General features: G+C 40.2%; 1 protein-coding gene across 1 annotated transcript in view; it reads left to right on the top strand.

The window, feature by feature from the left end:
• NOL10 (nucleolar protein 10) overlaps positions 1–17,252 on the top strand; it is a 73,489-nt gene that overhangs the window by 37,655 nt on the left and 18,582 nt on the right. The window contains exon 14 of the mRNA XM_006021792.3: positions 14,369–14,495. Within this exon, the coding sequence (XP_006021854.1) occupies positions 14,369–14,495 (127 nt within the window). The remainder of the gene's footprint in view (positions 1–14,368; positions 14,496–17,252) is intronic.

Raw genomic sequence — 17,252 nt, 5'->3', positions numbered from 1 at the left:
CGCGACCCAAAAGTGTGTTTCAAGAAGAATATATGAAAGGTCTCAAACAAACTTTAAAAATGGATTCTCCATTAAAGGAGAAAAACATGGGAAACTGTGGATTTTTCCCTTGCAGCCTGGCAGGGTTCCAGCCTGCAAGGGGCTGCTTGCGGCTCCCCCTGCCCCATGCATCCACCCCCTGCCCCAGACACTGGGAGCTGAGGCCTGGGGATGGGGGGCAGCAGGATGGGAGTGAGGGGCACTGGGTTGCAACTGGCCATTGATGTTTACAAATGAGTCCTGGTACAAAAAAGGTTGAGCACCACTGCATTAGATGACTCTTCCTATGAGCAACTAGCTATCCTGCTCTAGCTCGTCAGTTGAGCCACCACTATAAATCTTTCCCTTAGTTATGGTTTCTTAGAGAGAGACGGTCACAAGGTTATAAGGATTTAAAGACTTGTTTTCATTTCCAGCATTTAAAATAATGAGCTAAATACAGACCACACTCATGTGTGAAAGCCAAGAAGAGGAAATAGAAATATACTTTTAAATAAAAAGCTATTAAAAATAACTTACTGTAAACCACTAAGCTGGTTTTCACTAAAATGGTGCTACATATGGTAGCATGATTAGGCTTTTGTAGTTTCTCAGTTTCTATTTGAGGTCTCTATTTGAGGTTATCTCCATGGATGAGATGGACATTCCAATGATGGCTCTTCCTTCCCTGTGTTATCAGGCAGTAGGTATCCATTCTCAGATGCCAGTCTTCCTTCCTTTAGAATTTATGAGGGAATAAATTAAGCTGTTGTGGGGATCATTTAGCATAAACCTGTGCATTACCTAATTCCCCACTGAATTGGTCAGTTACATAAGCAGGAAGCATACTGTTGGGCTGGCAATCCTGATTCTTTGTCACATGGCCCCTTCCTTGCTATCACATTTCTCCACAAAACTGCATCTTGTACCATCACAATACCCAGATTAAATTTTGATATTCCTTGCATTAGAATAAAGTCTATTATTACATCTCCCCAAAAAAGTGCTGAAATCTTATATTTGCTTAAAACTGATACAGAAAAATCAGTGAAAAATGTGCAGCATTGGGAGGTAAGAGCAGGTGAGAATCCTATATTGTGTTATGAAGAAGGGCATGATGACCTGACCATTTCTATCTCTGACTTGTGGAAATAACTTCTCAGTTGTTAATTAGTTAGCCTCCAGAATACCATGTAAACTATTACAAGTTTACTGAAAGTACTGTATTTACTGGAATACAAGACAAGGCTTTTCCCCTATGGTTGGAAGAGGGCAATAGCCCCTCATCTTATGATCACACACAATGAAATCTCATTAAATACACTGTCTGTCATTAAACTGATGCCAAAAGCAGCATGTACTCAGCTCAGCAATGCAAACCAAATGTGAAGTTGATTAAGTGTAGCCAACGTTGAGCATGACTAAAACACATGGCCCATGTATGGAGGGGGAGAGAGAGAGAGACTTGACAGTCCAAAATACACTTTTATAGTTATATCATTCTTTGTCCTGTTAAAAGACCTCTCTTCTTATTTATAATGTGTATATATACATTTTGTGTGCCAGGTTAAATTTGCCAGATAGTTCCAAATCATATTGATTGAGCAGAACTCAATTGTTCTAAAATACATATTGATTGAGCAGGCAGAACTCAGTCATTCTAAACACCATGTATGGAGTTACAACTGGTAAGCATCCTCTACCACAAGGCTAGATTAGTACTTCATCTGAGTAAGGTATATGGTAATATCCATTAAGTGCAGTCCCCCTTAGCACTGACTTTTTCAAGTTATGGTGAGCCACTACATTGCATGCATGTTGCCTTTCTGTTTAGTCCCACAGCTGGGCTGCATCTTTCTTTCCCATTTCCAATAATTCCTGTTTCTTCTCCAGCTGTACAAGCCTGGTAAACATCACCAAATAGGGCCTCAAGCAGTTCACCCAAAATCCCTCTGTCTCCTTTATCAGCCTGTCGCATATGATTAGCATGGTTCTGCCCTGGACGGGGATGAAGCCAGACCAGGTTGCAAACTTTTGGAGCATCCCAGGATTTGTGACAAGAACACCCAGTTCAGTCATTAGTGGGTATAGATTAACATGTGGATCCTTTGTGGGGGGAGGGGGGGTACCTGGAGTACACACACAGACTGAGCAGTGCTGAGCTATGAGGTCATCAGAGCAAAAGAATCGCTTCCCTTGATTTACAAGCGATACTCTTGTTAATACAACCTAGACTGCTGTTGGCTTTTTTTTGTAACAAGAGCACAGTTTTGGCTTGTATTCAGCACTGGAACCCCCAGGTCCTTGTCCTCATCAAGGCCAGTCATTGTCTAGTCTGTATTTGTGCATGCAGTTATTCTGTTCCAAACATCTGATTGATTGCTAACCATTTTTTCCAGTTTATGCAGGATATTCAGGATCCTAGCCCTACTTTTCAGAGTATCTACAGTTCTATCCCACTTGGCGTTGTTTGCAAATTTGCTAAGCATGTGCTCGATCTCATTGTCCAGACCATTAATGAGGCTATTAAACAGCACCAGACCCACAACGGACCTTTGAGGAACCCCACTTGATACCTGCTCCCAACTCTTCCTTGAGTCATTGATGATTACTCATTGAGCAGGATGGTCCAACTAGTTATGTATCCACCTTACAGTACTTTCATCTGTAGGCAAGTCATGGTCAAAGAGTCACATTAGCCATTCCCTGGCCCCACAACTGCTGCAGTTTAAATGGTGAGTGAGGCTTCAAAGCCCAGAATGTGGTGGGAGCTTCAGGGCCTAATACCTAATACCACTTCTAGCAGTAGGCTCCTGTGCTCCACACAGCTGAAACCCACCTGCCTCCATTCTGCTGCCTGTCTTACACAAGTGTCTTGGGCTTATGTGCCACACAGCAGCCTGTGCCACCTGTGGCACATATGCCATGGGTTGACCAGCCCTGTGCTAGATGCGTATACCTGCATACTTGAGAGCAAAACATTTTCCACCATTAACTTGGAAGAGCAATGAGAATTAATATTCATAGAGTCATTACCTGCATGGAATTGCAGTGTAGGCCAGAAAACACAGGTTTCATGAGTATGTTAATATAATTTGCTTTTTATTAAGAATACAGATTAGACCTTGATGTAGCCATGCCAAGCAATGGCATAATAAAAATAAATGGCCCACAGAGGGGGTGATTTAAAGGGGGATTTGGTTGGCTTCATGTCTCTATCACCCTGTATGAGTGTACACGGAGACAGGTTATGTACACAGGATTTTCAGTACGCTTGGTAAACCCAGAAAAGGCCCCTTAAAAGCCCCAAAGTTACTGAGTTGATTTTAAGGCTACTTTGCCTTAAAATATCTAGATGCAGCCAGTGAAAAATTTCCCGTGTAGAGGAGCACTCGGTGTAATTTTTTAGCACCTCCCATGATAAGTCAAGTGAGAGGGAGCTGGAGGATTTACACTCCTGAGAATATTGTAGTATATTTTGTGAGAGCTAAAATATAATTTTTTGTGGAGAGATTGGGTGCATAGAAGTACCAGTGTATATAACTGCAGGATGTGCATGTTAAAACTGTCACAAGAGTCTGTCTGTCTATGTGAAGTGTGTGCTAGTCTCATACCTGAGGTCAAACTTAAGTGCTTTGGCTGCTGAGCAGACTGAGGGAACAAAAGCAGTTGTTTTTTCTGAAGTAAAAGGAGCACTTAACATTACACTGGCTGGTTCTGTTGGCTCCAAGACTGCTATTTTGCTTTAGTTGATCTTATGTGGAGTCACTGAGATCTTGCATTTGCCTCCCCATTTCTCCCTTTTACTTCTTACCTCAAACATTCCTGTCTTTTGGGTTTCCTAAAAAACTGAAATAAATGAGATACTCTTAAAACATATGGAAAACCCACTGTAAATGGTAGAGAATGTTTTGCTGTTAAGTATTCAGGTATACATGGATTTCTTCCACCCTCAGGTTAGGTTAGGACTGGGATTGCAATGAACAGTGAAATCCTCTACCCCCTGTGGTTGAACCAAGCTGGCTCGTCATATTTGGCAAATGAAAAGGAAACGATGTAGTAATGTATAAAGGCAAAAACCAAAGTTGTACCTTCCTGTGCCTGTGGTGGATTACTGTTTTTGGCTGCTTCAAAGAAAAGTAAAGGCCTGTAAATCTAAACTTAATGTAGAAAATGGGGTGAGAAACAGCAAGAGGTTTGATCTCTATTTTATATCCAAGAATTGAAGACTAGGACTGAGAATTGAAGAAGGTAAACAAGAACATCATTAATCAAACTGATCACTAGTTACCAGACTGGAGCAGTGTTGGAAGGGGTGGAAGAACAGCAAGACAGCTGTGGTTCATGGGTTGGGGTTTTTTGCGGGGGTGTTTGTTTGTTTGTTTTTAAATCACCTGCTCCTCTTCCTCCTCCTCCCCCAGTCCCCCCCACCAACTCCAGTTGGTCTTGAAGATTTATAAAGAAAATTTGGGGGCTAGTTTGGATTGGCCTGAGTGTTAACCCCAAGAAAACTTCACTGCCAAAACTTGGAATGAATTAATTTTATATGAATATAGTCTTCTATCTCCCATTTGAGGGAGAGGTTAGGCTGCAAGCGTAACTGGGAGCTTATTGTGGGAACCCTTGAGGATCTAAAAGAACTTTTATACCAGCTCATTAGCAGAATAAGTGATGCATTAAAAGAAAGAAGCAAAGGAAAAGTGCCTCCAGAGGAAATTCTGTCAGGTTTTATTTACAGGTTTTAAGGAGCAGTTTTTCTGCCTTCAAACTTCATTTTTCCTCTTCCTCAGGGCAGCTCCCACAGATGATGAGCAACGCCTCCATTATATGCCTCCACAATATATGTACATTGAACCTGTCAATAATAAACTGACTGCAAAACAGTGGCAGATCAGAGGATATGACACACACACAGTTTTACAAAGCCAAATCAGCCAGGGTTAATAAAAGGAATGCTTTTTTTTTATCAGATAATATGAGACAAGATATTTTAAACTATACACTATGCTAAATAAATTATGCAAGTTCTTGCAGCAGTTTTTGTGTAACATTATCAAAACTGCTTTTAGTAAGAGCCTGAGGCTTTTATTGGCATGCTTGATAAGAGCAAGCCCAAAAATGCTGATTTGGTGAAACTTTTGCAGTCAATCTTCATAACCTGATAGAGATTCATTGTGGAAGGGTGGAATACAGACAGATGCCCACTGTTTGTTTCTTTTTGTTAGGATCATTGAGCTAATAACACAGCAACTTCAGCAACAAGGAGTAAAGTCTTGGAAAAGAGAAAAATTAAACTCTGGGCCCTGCGGTGGTATAGATGATTACTCACACCTATAAGTCCCCCAGTGGTCTGTCTCATTGGAGGCCAGCATAACAGATAATTATGGTGGTTTGTCAAGTTTTACAGCTTGTCCAGAAATTAGAAACAGTCTTTAGAAGACTTTGTACAGTTATGGAAAGGTGAGAGGTTAAGAGTCACTTGACAGAATTAGTATCTTAAATACTTCATAGTACAGGGGTTGGAAACCTACAGGCCAGATCTGGCTTGCAGAGTCATTTGATGTGGTTCATGGGTGTAGGGCTTCAGCGGGATGGGGGAGAGGTGGCATGCTGGGAGCAGTTTTCCTTCTGTGTGATTGCATGGAAAAATAGTGGCTGGGTTCTAACATCCACCCATCTCTGACCCGGCTTGCAGCCTAGAAAAGGTTGCCAACCGCTGTTGTTGCATCATTTTTTAGAGATGGAAAACTTCATGGTCTGTATGATCTGTCTCCTCGGAGTTGGAGGGGGTAAAGAGAATATTAAAAAGGGAGACTATAAAAGAGATTTCCTCCTTGTTTAACTAGAGGCCAAGTGGGTTCTAAAACAACATAGCCATGTATTTAGTTGTGTTTGGTAGGAGGATGAGGGAAGATGCCATGCATATGATAGCATATACTTGAGCTGCCAAAATGGCAGGTTGAAGCCAGTAGCACTAAACCCATTCAGCCCCATGGGTCCATGGAGTTGCTCAGCAGGTCTGATTCAGTGTGCTAGCATGACCCTGGGTGTTACTGTAATCTAGCGCACAGGACCACATCATCTGGCCTACAGGGCTCCTCATGGGTCTGGAGATTTTGCAGCAGGGGAAGAGCAATTAATACTGCCACTGGTCTCCCACTGCTAAGTTTCCAGACCTGTGGGGGAGACCAGCTCATAAAAATCTGTATGCCAACATGTTTACAGGATTTGTGTTTTTCCTGGGTAGAATTGTTTCTTGCATTTGTTATCTGTAATAGAGAAGAGATGCATTTAGCCCCTAATGCATTATAAATATGGCAACAGACACTTTCACACATTGGTAGTTTGTTTACAATACACGTGCAGCCTGTCTTAGCAGTGACAAGCAGCAGTCAGAGATTGCTATCAAAGTCTTACTCTGTAATAGTAATAACTGGAAGCATGAGTCAATTAAAGAGAGACTCCCTGATCACAGGTACTAGGGAGAAGGAAAACTGGAGTGTTGTGTGTTGGTTCAAAGAGATGATATTTGGAGGGAACGTGCTTAGCTGTAAAAGAATGAGCCTCACAATCATTGGCTGTACTTGAAAACAGAAAGGTTTTGAAACCGTCTACAGCCATTGCACTAAATGGGTAGACTTTTTTTTCACCATTCTTAAAATCAAATTTAAACAAAGTACTTTAAGAATGGAAAGTTTAGATCCCTGCTGTCAATTGAACTCTAAATGTTTAAAAATAAAAATGGAGATCAGCAGTTTGTCAAGGCCAGCACTTGCTAATATAATTACTTTCAAAGAAGAAACAAATTAAAGGTTTCCAGTGTAAAATGCGTTATTTCTTCTTCTGCCTTTTGTTGCTTATGATGGAACTTTCTTTTAAAAGGTATTTCATATTCAAGCTTGTCACTCTAACTTTAGAAAAGGGGGAACAAAACATTAAAAATGTTGCTCTTTAAAATGAGTCATTAATTACTCATGTAAGTGTATTGACTAAACTTGGCTGGGCAATTAGAGAAGTAATCATGCTGAAAATGCAAGTGCCCACTCAAATCACTGCCCACACCCTCAGAATCATGTCCCTCATTTTAGACCTGCTGTTTTCTGTTTTTACATGCAAGTAATGTTATTGAAGCTTGAAAACTTGTTTATTGTAATAGATTAAATAGTCCAAGTTATGTTAGTGACTTCATAAAAAAAATTGTCCATTGCCTCGATTATCATAGTAATCCTTCTCTGCTGCTACTTCTGGTTGAATTCAGCATTCTTGAACACAAGTGACTAGAATGAATACAGTTATTCAAGATAAGGTTTTGAATTGTGGGGTTGCACAGTGGCATGTGCCTTATATAATTATATTCTGTTCTTCTAGTGTCTGAGATGATCTGTTTTTACCAAGGTGTTTTGATCCTGCTTTCTATTTACATTTCCTCCCAGCTATGTCATTGGTAAATATCATTCTCATGCTGCCACAACCTGTGCCATAATAAAAGGATTAAATAAGATCAGTCCAAAGTCCAGTCCTGGTGGGGCTCTGCTTATAACATCCCTGCAGCCTGGTAGATCTGCTGTCAGCAAAAACAGTTATCACCTCTTCAGCGAGATATTTATTCATTTTAGTTCCTTCACTAATCCCCAGTTTCTCCAGCTGGATCAGTAAGAATATAATAATAACAATAACAATAATAATATTTACTGCAATATATCAATAGTGGATGTAGAACTATATTTTTGTTTTTGTTGAAGTAATGTTTTTTCGTGGCTTCCCATTTGCAATTTGGTAATTCTCACTGCCACTTTAAAACTCTCTTTATAGGTTTATTACTTAACATTTTTTTTAAATGGATCTTTGAACCTCTTCCTGCTCCCACTAAAATCAGTAACAAAACTCTTGTTGTGGTTCTGTTGTGTAGTATAGAGATCATAAGGTGCTCTAAACTGATAATTAATGTAATATTCCTCTCTTCCTAAATGTAACTTTCTTTTGTTTGAGTCTTTTGAAGTCTAATTCAGCATGGTGCTGAGTATCCGTAAATTCTGTGTGTAGTAACTGAGTTTAGCATAAGATTGGGATCGTGTCTGGGCTTGAATGAAGCTATGGAGCTGACGATCAAATTGTTTAATATAACAGTATTTAACACTTTAGTTACTGTCCAGTGTTCCAAATTTCAAGACAGCTAGCCCTTGCTCTGCTCTTGAAGTAATTCCTTACTACATTTTAATGTTCAGCTAACTTCCTTGGAAAGGTAGGAATGGGATTATGGGATGATGACGGCACAGCATTTTCACAAGAAGTCTAGAGGGATTTTGCTTTCTTTAAATCATTTCTATTAAATACATGTTTTAAAATATAGGTTTACACATACAGCTGGAGCACTTGTAAGTCTTGTATTACAACATGAGCCTCTTAATGTTTAATTGCCTTTTAAAACTAAAATACAAGGAATTGTACATCCAGGCTATAGAAATTTACTATAACTTTGAGTTAAATTATTCCCATTAGAATTTTTCTCCTTTTGTCATTAGTAGGGGTCTATTTAAATTGCAGAGAAACAAAACAATTTTCGCAGGTTGGTCATGGTAGAAATAGCAAATTCTGTGGATATTTCCTGGATGTACTCATTCATGATAAAGAACAAAGTAAATTATATGTAGAGCTGTACAAAAAGTTTAGAAATACTAATTTATGTTTACCTTTAATAAAAATAATCCATTAAGGTAAACACCTGTGCCCCAGCAGGGGGAGGAAGGATGAGGGAGCGGAGTTATCTTGCTTGTAGCTGGAGCCAGGTGGAATGCTCCCATCAAAGTGACTGCTGCCCTTCAGGCCGCCTGGCTGCTTCGTTCCCCTCCCGGAGTGGGCTGCCAAGCCAGGCTGCAGCATCAGCAAGGCCTGCTGGCTCCCACTGGGCAGCCAACATTTTATTTTTAAGGTTTGTTTGTTTTTTAAGTTGATTTCACAGACAAATCCCACATTTTGCGTTTTCCATGAAATCTGTAGAATCACGAATTTCGTAGACCCTTAGTCATTAATATATGAACACATTTCAGGTGTATTTAAAACGCAGCTGAATATCTCAGCTCAGTAGTAGAAGATAATTATGTTTTATCTTGTATTTATCATCTTAACAATAGAAAAAATAGAATTCTTTGGCCAGACATAAACCTAGGCATTGCAATGGAAATTAATCCTCTCTCTCTCCTTTTGTGACTGTCTGGGGGAGAAAATGGATAGGGTTTTTTATTTTGGGGGGTGGGGGGTGGGGAAGGAAGGTGTAGATGTTAGACTGTAAAGGAAGATTTATTTTCAATGATGTAATGGGAATTAGGTGTCCAGCCTTCATTGCCTTTGACTTTTCCTGGGAGTTAAATTCCAGACTTCCTTTTGTGCCTTTTAAAAGTGCCACAGTTGCTAGCAATGTATATCGATGCCTGTTGATTTTTTTTTTTTAATTTCTTTTAATTTACAGAAATGTGGTATTTTGATAAAACTGAGTGTAAGTGATTCCAGTTTTATAATGATTTGCCTTTGCCACATTTAATTTTATTAAAGTGGAAGATATCAAACTTAAACTGATTAGAAATGTCAGATTAAGGAGAGATGTTTGAACTATTTTTAATTTAGTTTCATAACATTATTGGTGGGGAGTAGTAGATACACTGGAGGGTAAGGCTAGGATTCAGAGTGGCTTAGACAAGTTGGAGGGTTGGGCCAAAAGAAATCTCATGAGGTTCAACAAGGACAAGTGGAAAGTGCTGCACTTAGGACGGAACAGTCCCATGCACTGGTACAGGCTGGGGGCTGACTGGGTGGGGTGGGTAGCAGCTCTGCAGAAAAGGACCTGGGGGTTACAGTGGACAACAACCTGAATGAGCCAGCAGTGTGCCCTTGTTGTCAAGAAGGGGAATGGCATACTGGCCTGCATTGATAGAATTGAGGCCAGTAGGTCAAAGGAAGTGATTATTCCCCTCTATGCTGCACTAGTGAGGCCACATCTTCATTACTGTGTTCGTTTTGGGCCTCCACTACAGAAAGGATGTAGACATATTGGATAGAGCCCATTGGAGGGCAAAAAAATGGTGAGGGGGCCAGGGGACATGACGTCTGAGGAGAGGCTGAGGGAACTGGGCTTATTTAGTCTAGAGAAGAGAAGACTGAGGTGGGATTTAATAACGGCCTTCAACTGCCTGAAGTTGGGATTCGAAAGAGGATGGAGCTAGACCTGTTCTCAGTCGTAGCAGACGGCAGAGCAAGCAGCAACAGTCTCAAGTTGCAAGAAGGGAAGTTTAGGTTGGATATTAGGAAGAATTTTCTCACTGGAAGGGTTGTAAAACTGAAACACCACCACCTCGCTGGGTAACCTGTCTGCATCCTTGGAGATTTTTAAGACCTGGCTAAAACCAAGCTTTGACTGGGATGATCTAGTTGGGGATGGTCCTGCTTTAAGCAGGGGGGTAGACTTGATGATCCCCTGAGGTCCCCGCCAACCCAAATTTTCTATCATTCTATGATTGTTTTTAATTTTTGTGTATTTGTAACTTATGTCATGTTGAACGAGCTGTGAATTTTGGTGCATCTTTCTCCATTTAGATAGTAGAATGGTGTCACATTGTGTAGTTTCACGCGCCTAGGCAGCCCTGCCTAACCCACTAGATTGGAGCAGCCCTGCCACTCCTTAGCTATCGCATCAGGTGGAGCACTGGCTGCACCTGAGGTGGGGAAGAAATCTCTGCCCATTCCTATAGCTGCAGAATGTAGGAATAGGCCCGTCAGCCTCTTTCCTCTCCCAGAACTTGCGATACTGTCTGGTGGCATGAACAATCTGTCGGCACGAGGGGTGGCACTCTCTCGCGCTAAGGAGGAGCATGGCAGTAACTCCTGTGGCTACTCTGTAGAAGTGGTTGGAAAAACCAAGTTTGTTTCGTTCTAGGAGGAGAGAGGGGAGCTGCATGTGTTTTAGCTAAGAGGAAGCAACAAAGAAAGGTGAAAAGAAATGCTTAAAAATTATATGAAAGGAATATAGCCTGTGTAAGAAAGGGCAGGAATTAAGTTTTCATGGGCCTGATAAGAAGAAACAAGGATGGTAAAGCAAAAAAAAACCCTGTATATACACAAAAGAGGTTTTACAGGGTAAGTTGATCTAGAATGTATGCATATGAGACCTGAATAACAGATACCTTTTATAGCCTTTTTTTCTCCAATTCCCTCATCTTGTTTGTTTGCATCACATTGTTATCCCAGGTCTTTTAAGACACAGCTCCTGCACCTTCCTTAGGTATAGACAGAATATCTAGTTTGATAGCAAAAGATACTAATATTGGCCATGGGTTTGGGTTGTAGCCGTGTTGGTCTAAGGACATAGGCAGACAAGGTTCCTTGGGTGAATTTGATATCTTTTATTAGACCAACCCAAACGGTTGGAGAATAGTTATTAAGCAAGCTTTCGGGTTCAAAAACCCTTCGTCAGGCCATAACTGTTTCATATGCATGTTCTTGTAGCCACAGAAGTATAAGAGGATTGTTATGCTTTGCAACTCTTTTTCATTAATGATTAAGTTTAGAGCAATTGTGCTCACTCTTTTGATACAGAAGCATACAGATATAAGTTTCAGTGTAAAAGGTGACTGTTGAGCTGGCACTTCCTAGCCTCCACACTGACACATCAAGTTTAAGAGTCAAGGCTTTGCGCTGGAACCTCTCCATGGTATGCATTGTATCTCAATATGCATTTTATATTGCCTAGCAGAATGGGGCTGAGATTTCAGTTAGATTCCTTGGGAACACTGCCATGAGTTCAATAACTGGACTAAGATCCTAATGTCCATTGTTTCAGAATGACCTGTCTTTGGTGCTCACTATATTTCAGAAGGAACTAGGCATTAATGAGTAAACCAGCACTTCTAAATTTTGCTCAGTATACCTAGAGAGGATGGAGTGTGGCAATAATGGATTTTTTTAAAGAATGTTGTTAAAGATGGAGAGCCTCACATATGTGTGGTGCAGCAAAGGATAGTTTTTTTTGGAGCTTAAAATATATACAAGCAAGAATTCCCAATGCTGATTTTGGTAGACACTTTAGTAGGTAAATTTATAGTAAGATTTTTATGACATTTTGGTTGGTCAGTGGGCAACACTTTCTAATAGAAGCAAAGTAGTCCAATAGTAACTTAAAATAACAACAGCGTTGTATGTGAAATAAGAATATAGGCAAAATCCTTTCTCTTTGCTTTGGAAATAAAGTACCATTTAGCAGCAATTTCGTGAATGAGCATGAAAGGTTGGAACATTCATTTTAGTCACTTGAATTAAATCCAAATATATTAAAAGCCTTGCATTTAGCTTTGAAGAATTAAAAAACAGGAAATATAGTTGGAGACATTTAAGATCTAAAAAGGCAAAAATATCCGACAGGAACGAAGCTGACAAGATTCAGCTGAATGTTGATGTATTAAGCAAGTTTACTACCAGATCAAACAACCGCGGAGATGTGGTTAATTTGGTCTTGTTGATGAAGTAGGCATCTGTTGCAAATTCTAAGAGATGACTTAAGTGTGATCTTCTGAAGATCTAATCTAGATAAAATTTACTGTCTGTTTACCAATGCCAGTAAAGTGCAAATCTTGAGCTTCTGTTTTTGTTATGGTTGTCTGTTTTGGTTGTTGTCTGACTTCTATTTTTATTTCTCTTTAAAAGAGTGTTTCAGTTTCTGAATGCTGAAGAAAACATATAAAGTTCATTAACCCAGCCATATATGAATCTGCTAGACTGAATTGTTACTGTTTCTTAATGGAGGAAATATTGCATCAGGGGCCTTATTTTTTCTGAAACATTACTGCTATTCTGACCATTACCGTCTGGAATACACTGCTGGCGTTTGTCATGGATAGCTGTCTTCAAAGATGATGCATTTTTAATGAGGGAAGAAACAGCACTTCTAACTGGAGGAGAATGTCACATGCTTCCATAGCCTTTTGCAAGAACCTTATTAATATAGCAACATAACTTACATTTTAAGAAGGAGCTATCTGTATGTCATTGATATTCTAACTGTTTCACTTTTTTAATCAAATTATATTTAAAATTCTTTTGAATAAAATCAGTTTCCGTATCTTTGGTAACTTTTTTCTTTTCCATTTACGTTATTAGCAATGATAGAACAACAACAAAAATGGCTCATTAAAACTTCCACTCTGTGGGAGTTGCAGACCCAAATCACATCCCAGTTTTTTTTTCCCATTGATTCTCCCCCTTTTTTTTTTCCCTTCCATAGAGGGTTGATCTTTTTTCCACTAAGCTACCACAGCTACTCAAATAATAGACTTTGCACAGTGGGAGTGATTAAGGTACATCTTGGTACACACAATCTGTGTGTACACCCCACAATCTGATAGTGGGGTGTGTGTGGTGGGGAGGAAGGATGTGAACAACAGTGCTAAACCTAATTTGAGAGGTGGAGGCATAATTGAAAGGTACATTGATAGATATGTTTGTACTTCAGCACAGGGGTGTTGACAATATGGCCCATGGGCCAGATCTGGCTTAGAGAGCAGCAGCAGCATCTGGTTAGGTAGGATGTGTAGGAGCAGGGCCCACTGGTGAAATCTGGGGTATGGAGCTCTGCTTGGGTCACACTGCCATGGCGGAGCAGGCAAGCAACAACTGTGTTAACCCCTGTGGCTCCTTGCCACTGCTCACCCCACATCTACTACCAGCCCCAAAGGAGCACTATGGTCTGGGGGGGCCAGGGGGAATGGATGAGTTTGACACCTGATCTAGTAGAAAAACTTCAGAAAATCCTATACAATATGAAGTAATGTGCTTGTATCCTTTTGTTTTTATATGTCTTAAACTCATGTAACTTTTTTTTAAGGTAAATGAATAACTTTAACTATCTGTTCATATCGTGTGTATTTTACTGTTACTCAAAATGTGAGATGCCTTGGTGTTTCTAATTAAGTCAATAGAACAAAATAAAATTTAATAATCTGCTTGGTCAGCTAATCAGTATAGGCCCCAATTGTATCCACAATGTTAATCTCTGAGGTTTGTTTTTATAATATATAATCAGTCAAATTGGGTATGCTCTGAAGCAGTTAAACAAGAAGCCTTTAAATTGTCCTAAATTAAATGGCCTAAATCACAGTGCTCCTCTAAAACAATTTGCAGAAATGTTTGCTCACGTGACAAGCAATAGATTCAGTGGAGCTCTCATCATGCCGTCCTTTGAGTATGTTTGATTCTGAGGTATGCAATTACTTTATGTATTGCCGCACCCTAGCACAGAGGAGAGGCTAGCTGTATATTTATTTAGGAAGTACGTATAATTTCATAATTTTATAATTTATGTCTTTAGGTTTTGGGACCTGCCCCAAGATGGTGCTCGTTTTTGGATAACTTGACAGAAGAATTGGAGGAGAATCCAGAGAGCACAGTATATGATGATTATAAATTTGTTACCAGAAAAGATCTTGAAAATTTAGGTAAAACTTTATTCACCCAAATCTTATCCCTTGGTCCTTGTCTCTTCTCCTTATTTTTACTGTTTGGCTTTAAAGTACTTGCATGGTACATATAGGTCTGTAGTGTGCCATGTGAACAAGTAACAGAGGGGGCTGTTAAAGTTTCTCGAAGTAGTTCTTTTTAACATTTTCCGGTGTCGTAGTTTCATAGTTGGTTTCATAGTTGGTAGGGTTGGAAGGGACCTGAGCAGATCATCAAGTCCGCCCCCCTGCCACGGACAGGAAAGAGTACTGGGTTCAAACAACCCTGGCTAGGTGATTATCTAGCCTCCTTTTGAAGACCCCCAGGGTAGGAGCAAGCACCACTTTGCTTGGAAGTTGGTTCCAGATCCTAGCTGCCTGACTGTGAAGTAGTGCTTCCTGATGTCTAGCCTGAACCTACTCTCAGTCAACTTATGGCCATTATTCCTAGTTACTCCTGGTAGTGCTCAGGGGAACAGGGTCTCTCCCATTCCCCGCTGGTCCCCCTTGGTAAGACCTAATTTTCTTAATTTAATCAAATCTTCACCAATGCAAGGAGAAGCCTCTTGTTCATGGCTTGACTCCTGAGGAAGAGGTTGATACTTAGTGATCCAACTCATTTGAGGAAGTGTTTTGAGTCTGTCACAAAAAATAGGTAAGGAAGAGAAGCTGTTTTTATTTTTAAATTCTTATGAGGTGGTCTGACAATACAAGGCTAAGACTGCAACAAGTATGTCAGCAAAAAAAATCCACTTGCCAGGAGATGCTTTCATTAGTGGAAATATAATGCCACTCTGCTATCAAACACATAACTGGTTTCAATGAAATCCTAGTTCTGTCTCTTAACTGCCAGATCAGTCTTCCTCTCTAACTTGAAAAGGGTTCAGAAAGCCAGTTAAGAGCAATTTAGTTGCAGTTTTGCATTTCAGCCAACTTGTACGAACTAAATCAAGTTCACTGACAGGAGTTTTCAGCTGCTAGTGTTGTTGTGCACTTTGGTGATCTGTTCCACAAACACAAAATCAACCACACACTCAACTCCCTTCTCTGAGAGAGCTTTCAGATGACTCGTCACACTTGTCTCTTTCTAGCCAAACTAAAATCTTGGCCTTTCTCTCTGATGTCTCCTTCTCAACATTAAGTTCCATATGACGGAAACAGAATTCTTTAAATGCCCCTCTGCTGCCCCAGACCCTCAGTGCTACTGCTCCCTTTCTCAGTCGCCATGGAGAACACTATCTCCAGATCTGACCTCTTAAACAACCTGAATGTGAGCGCCTGAGCCTTGAAAATTCTTACTGTGCAGCACTTCATCTGCACAGAAAAAAGTTTCTCAAAGTAGTTCTTTCTAACATTTTTCTGGTGTCATAGTTTCATAGTTGGTAGGGTTGGAAGGGATTTTTCATATTACTTTAAGTATTTCAAAGAGGAATAAACTAGGAGTGCTATACTGCCTTTTAAATGTACACTCTCCCATGGTCCAGATTAAGTCAAATGATCAAATTAACAAACCAGCCCTACAAGGGACATCTCACAATTCAGATAGATGTTCAAGTATATTAATCTTACTTGATGTCAATTGAGGTAATCTTTTCAGGGCCTGTAAGCCTTTATGCCCACAGGTTCTTTCTGTTGCTTGAAGTGAACAGTCAAATTTATAACATTTTGTGAACTTCACATTGTGGTAGCTGATTCATCCAACTCCATGTATCGCAGTATCACGATTGTTTTGTGAAGTTGGACACTCCCCTACCCCGTGTCCTAAGGAGGAATGGGAGTTAAGTTTTGGAGATGTATTGGCTGGTGGCTTTTCGAAACTGCTTATTTCTGAGGTTGTCTTATCAGTACTCACTGATTGCCAAAACTGTTGGCTCAATAAGGAATGTTTTACTTCACGAAAAGATCTTTCTGTCAGCTTTAGAGTTATCTGAAAATTATTGGTCTTTCATGTAGAGATTTCCACTTGTATTTAGGTTAAGGCTTAGGGTGACATGCTTATGATTTAATATGGTATAATATGTTTAGGTACTTCAGCATGTCTGTACTTCAAAGGTAGTAACCCAAGGCAAATCTCTTAATTAAAACATCAACATACCACACCAGTAACTATGATCCATACTCATATGGCAAACATGTATGTGCTTCCAAAAAATCCTTCTCACAAACAGTTTTCCTTTTTAAACTTTCTATAGATTGTAGGCTAGTGAGTATCTTTAAAAGTGCACAACAGCTCTTTACTACGGCACCAAAACACTGGTTTTATTATGTCTCACTAATTCCTTGCCAGCTGAACTGAATTGTTTGTGACCTTACTTTAGCCTTTATACAATGAATAGCAGTATTGATGATCGAGTCTTCCAAATACATACCACTGTATTTACCCAAATCTAAGACAACCCTGAATTTAAGACAGCTCCCCAGTAATTAGATTCTGTATATGGAAGATTTTATCAATTAGTTGTAATTTTCCAGGTGTAGAATCTAATTATTGGAGAGGTGTCTTGAATTCTTGTCCAACCCCCCCCGCTACCACAGAGAAAGCAGTGAGGGGAGGTGGGGGGTCAGGTGGCCCCCTCGTCCTCTTCCCCCCCCCCACTTCTTTCCTCTGCAGCCTCCTTGTCACCTGCACCACCTCTGCCCTTAGCTCCTCAGAGCCTCTGCCTCTTCTCCCCTCCCCCATTCCCCAGTCTCTGCCTCTTTACCCATGCCCCCGTTACTCCCTGCAATCTCTATCTCTTCCTCCCCTCCCTACCATCA

This window comes from Alligator sinensis, unplaced genomic scaffold, assembly GCF_000455745.1.
Source record: "Alligator sinensis unplaced genomic scaffold, ASM45574v1 scaffold678_1, whole genome shotgun sequence".
Lineage (NCBI taxonomy): Eukaryota > Metazoa > Chordata > Crocodylia > Alligatoridae > Alligator > Alligator sinensis.
Note: the sequence above shows the minus strand (reverse complement) of the source record. Positions and strands in the feature narration are given on the sequence as shown.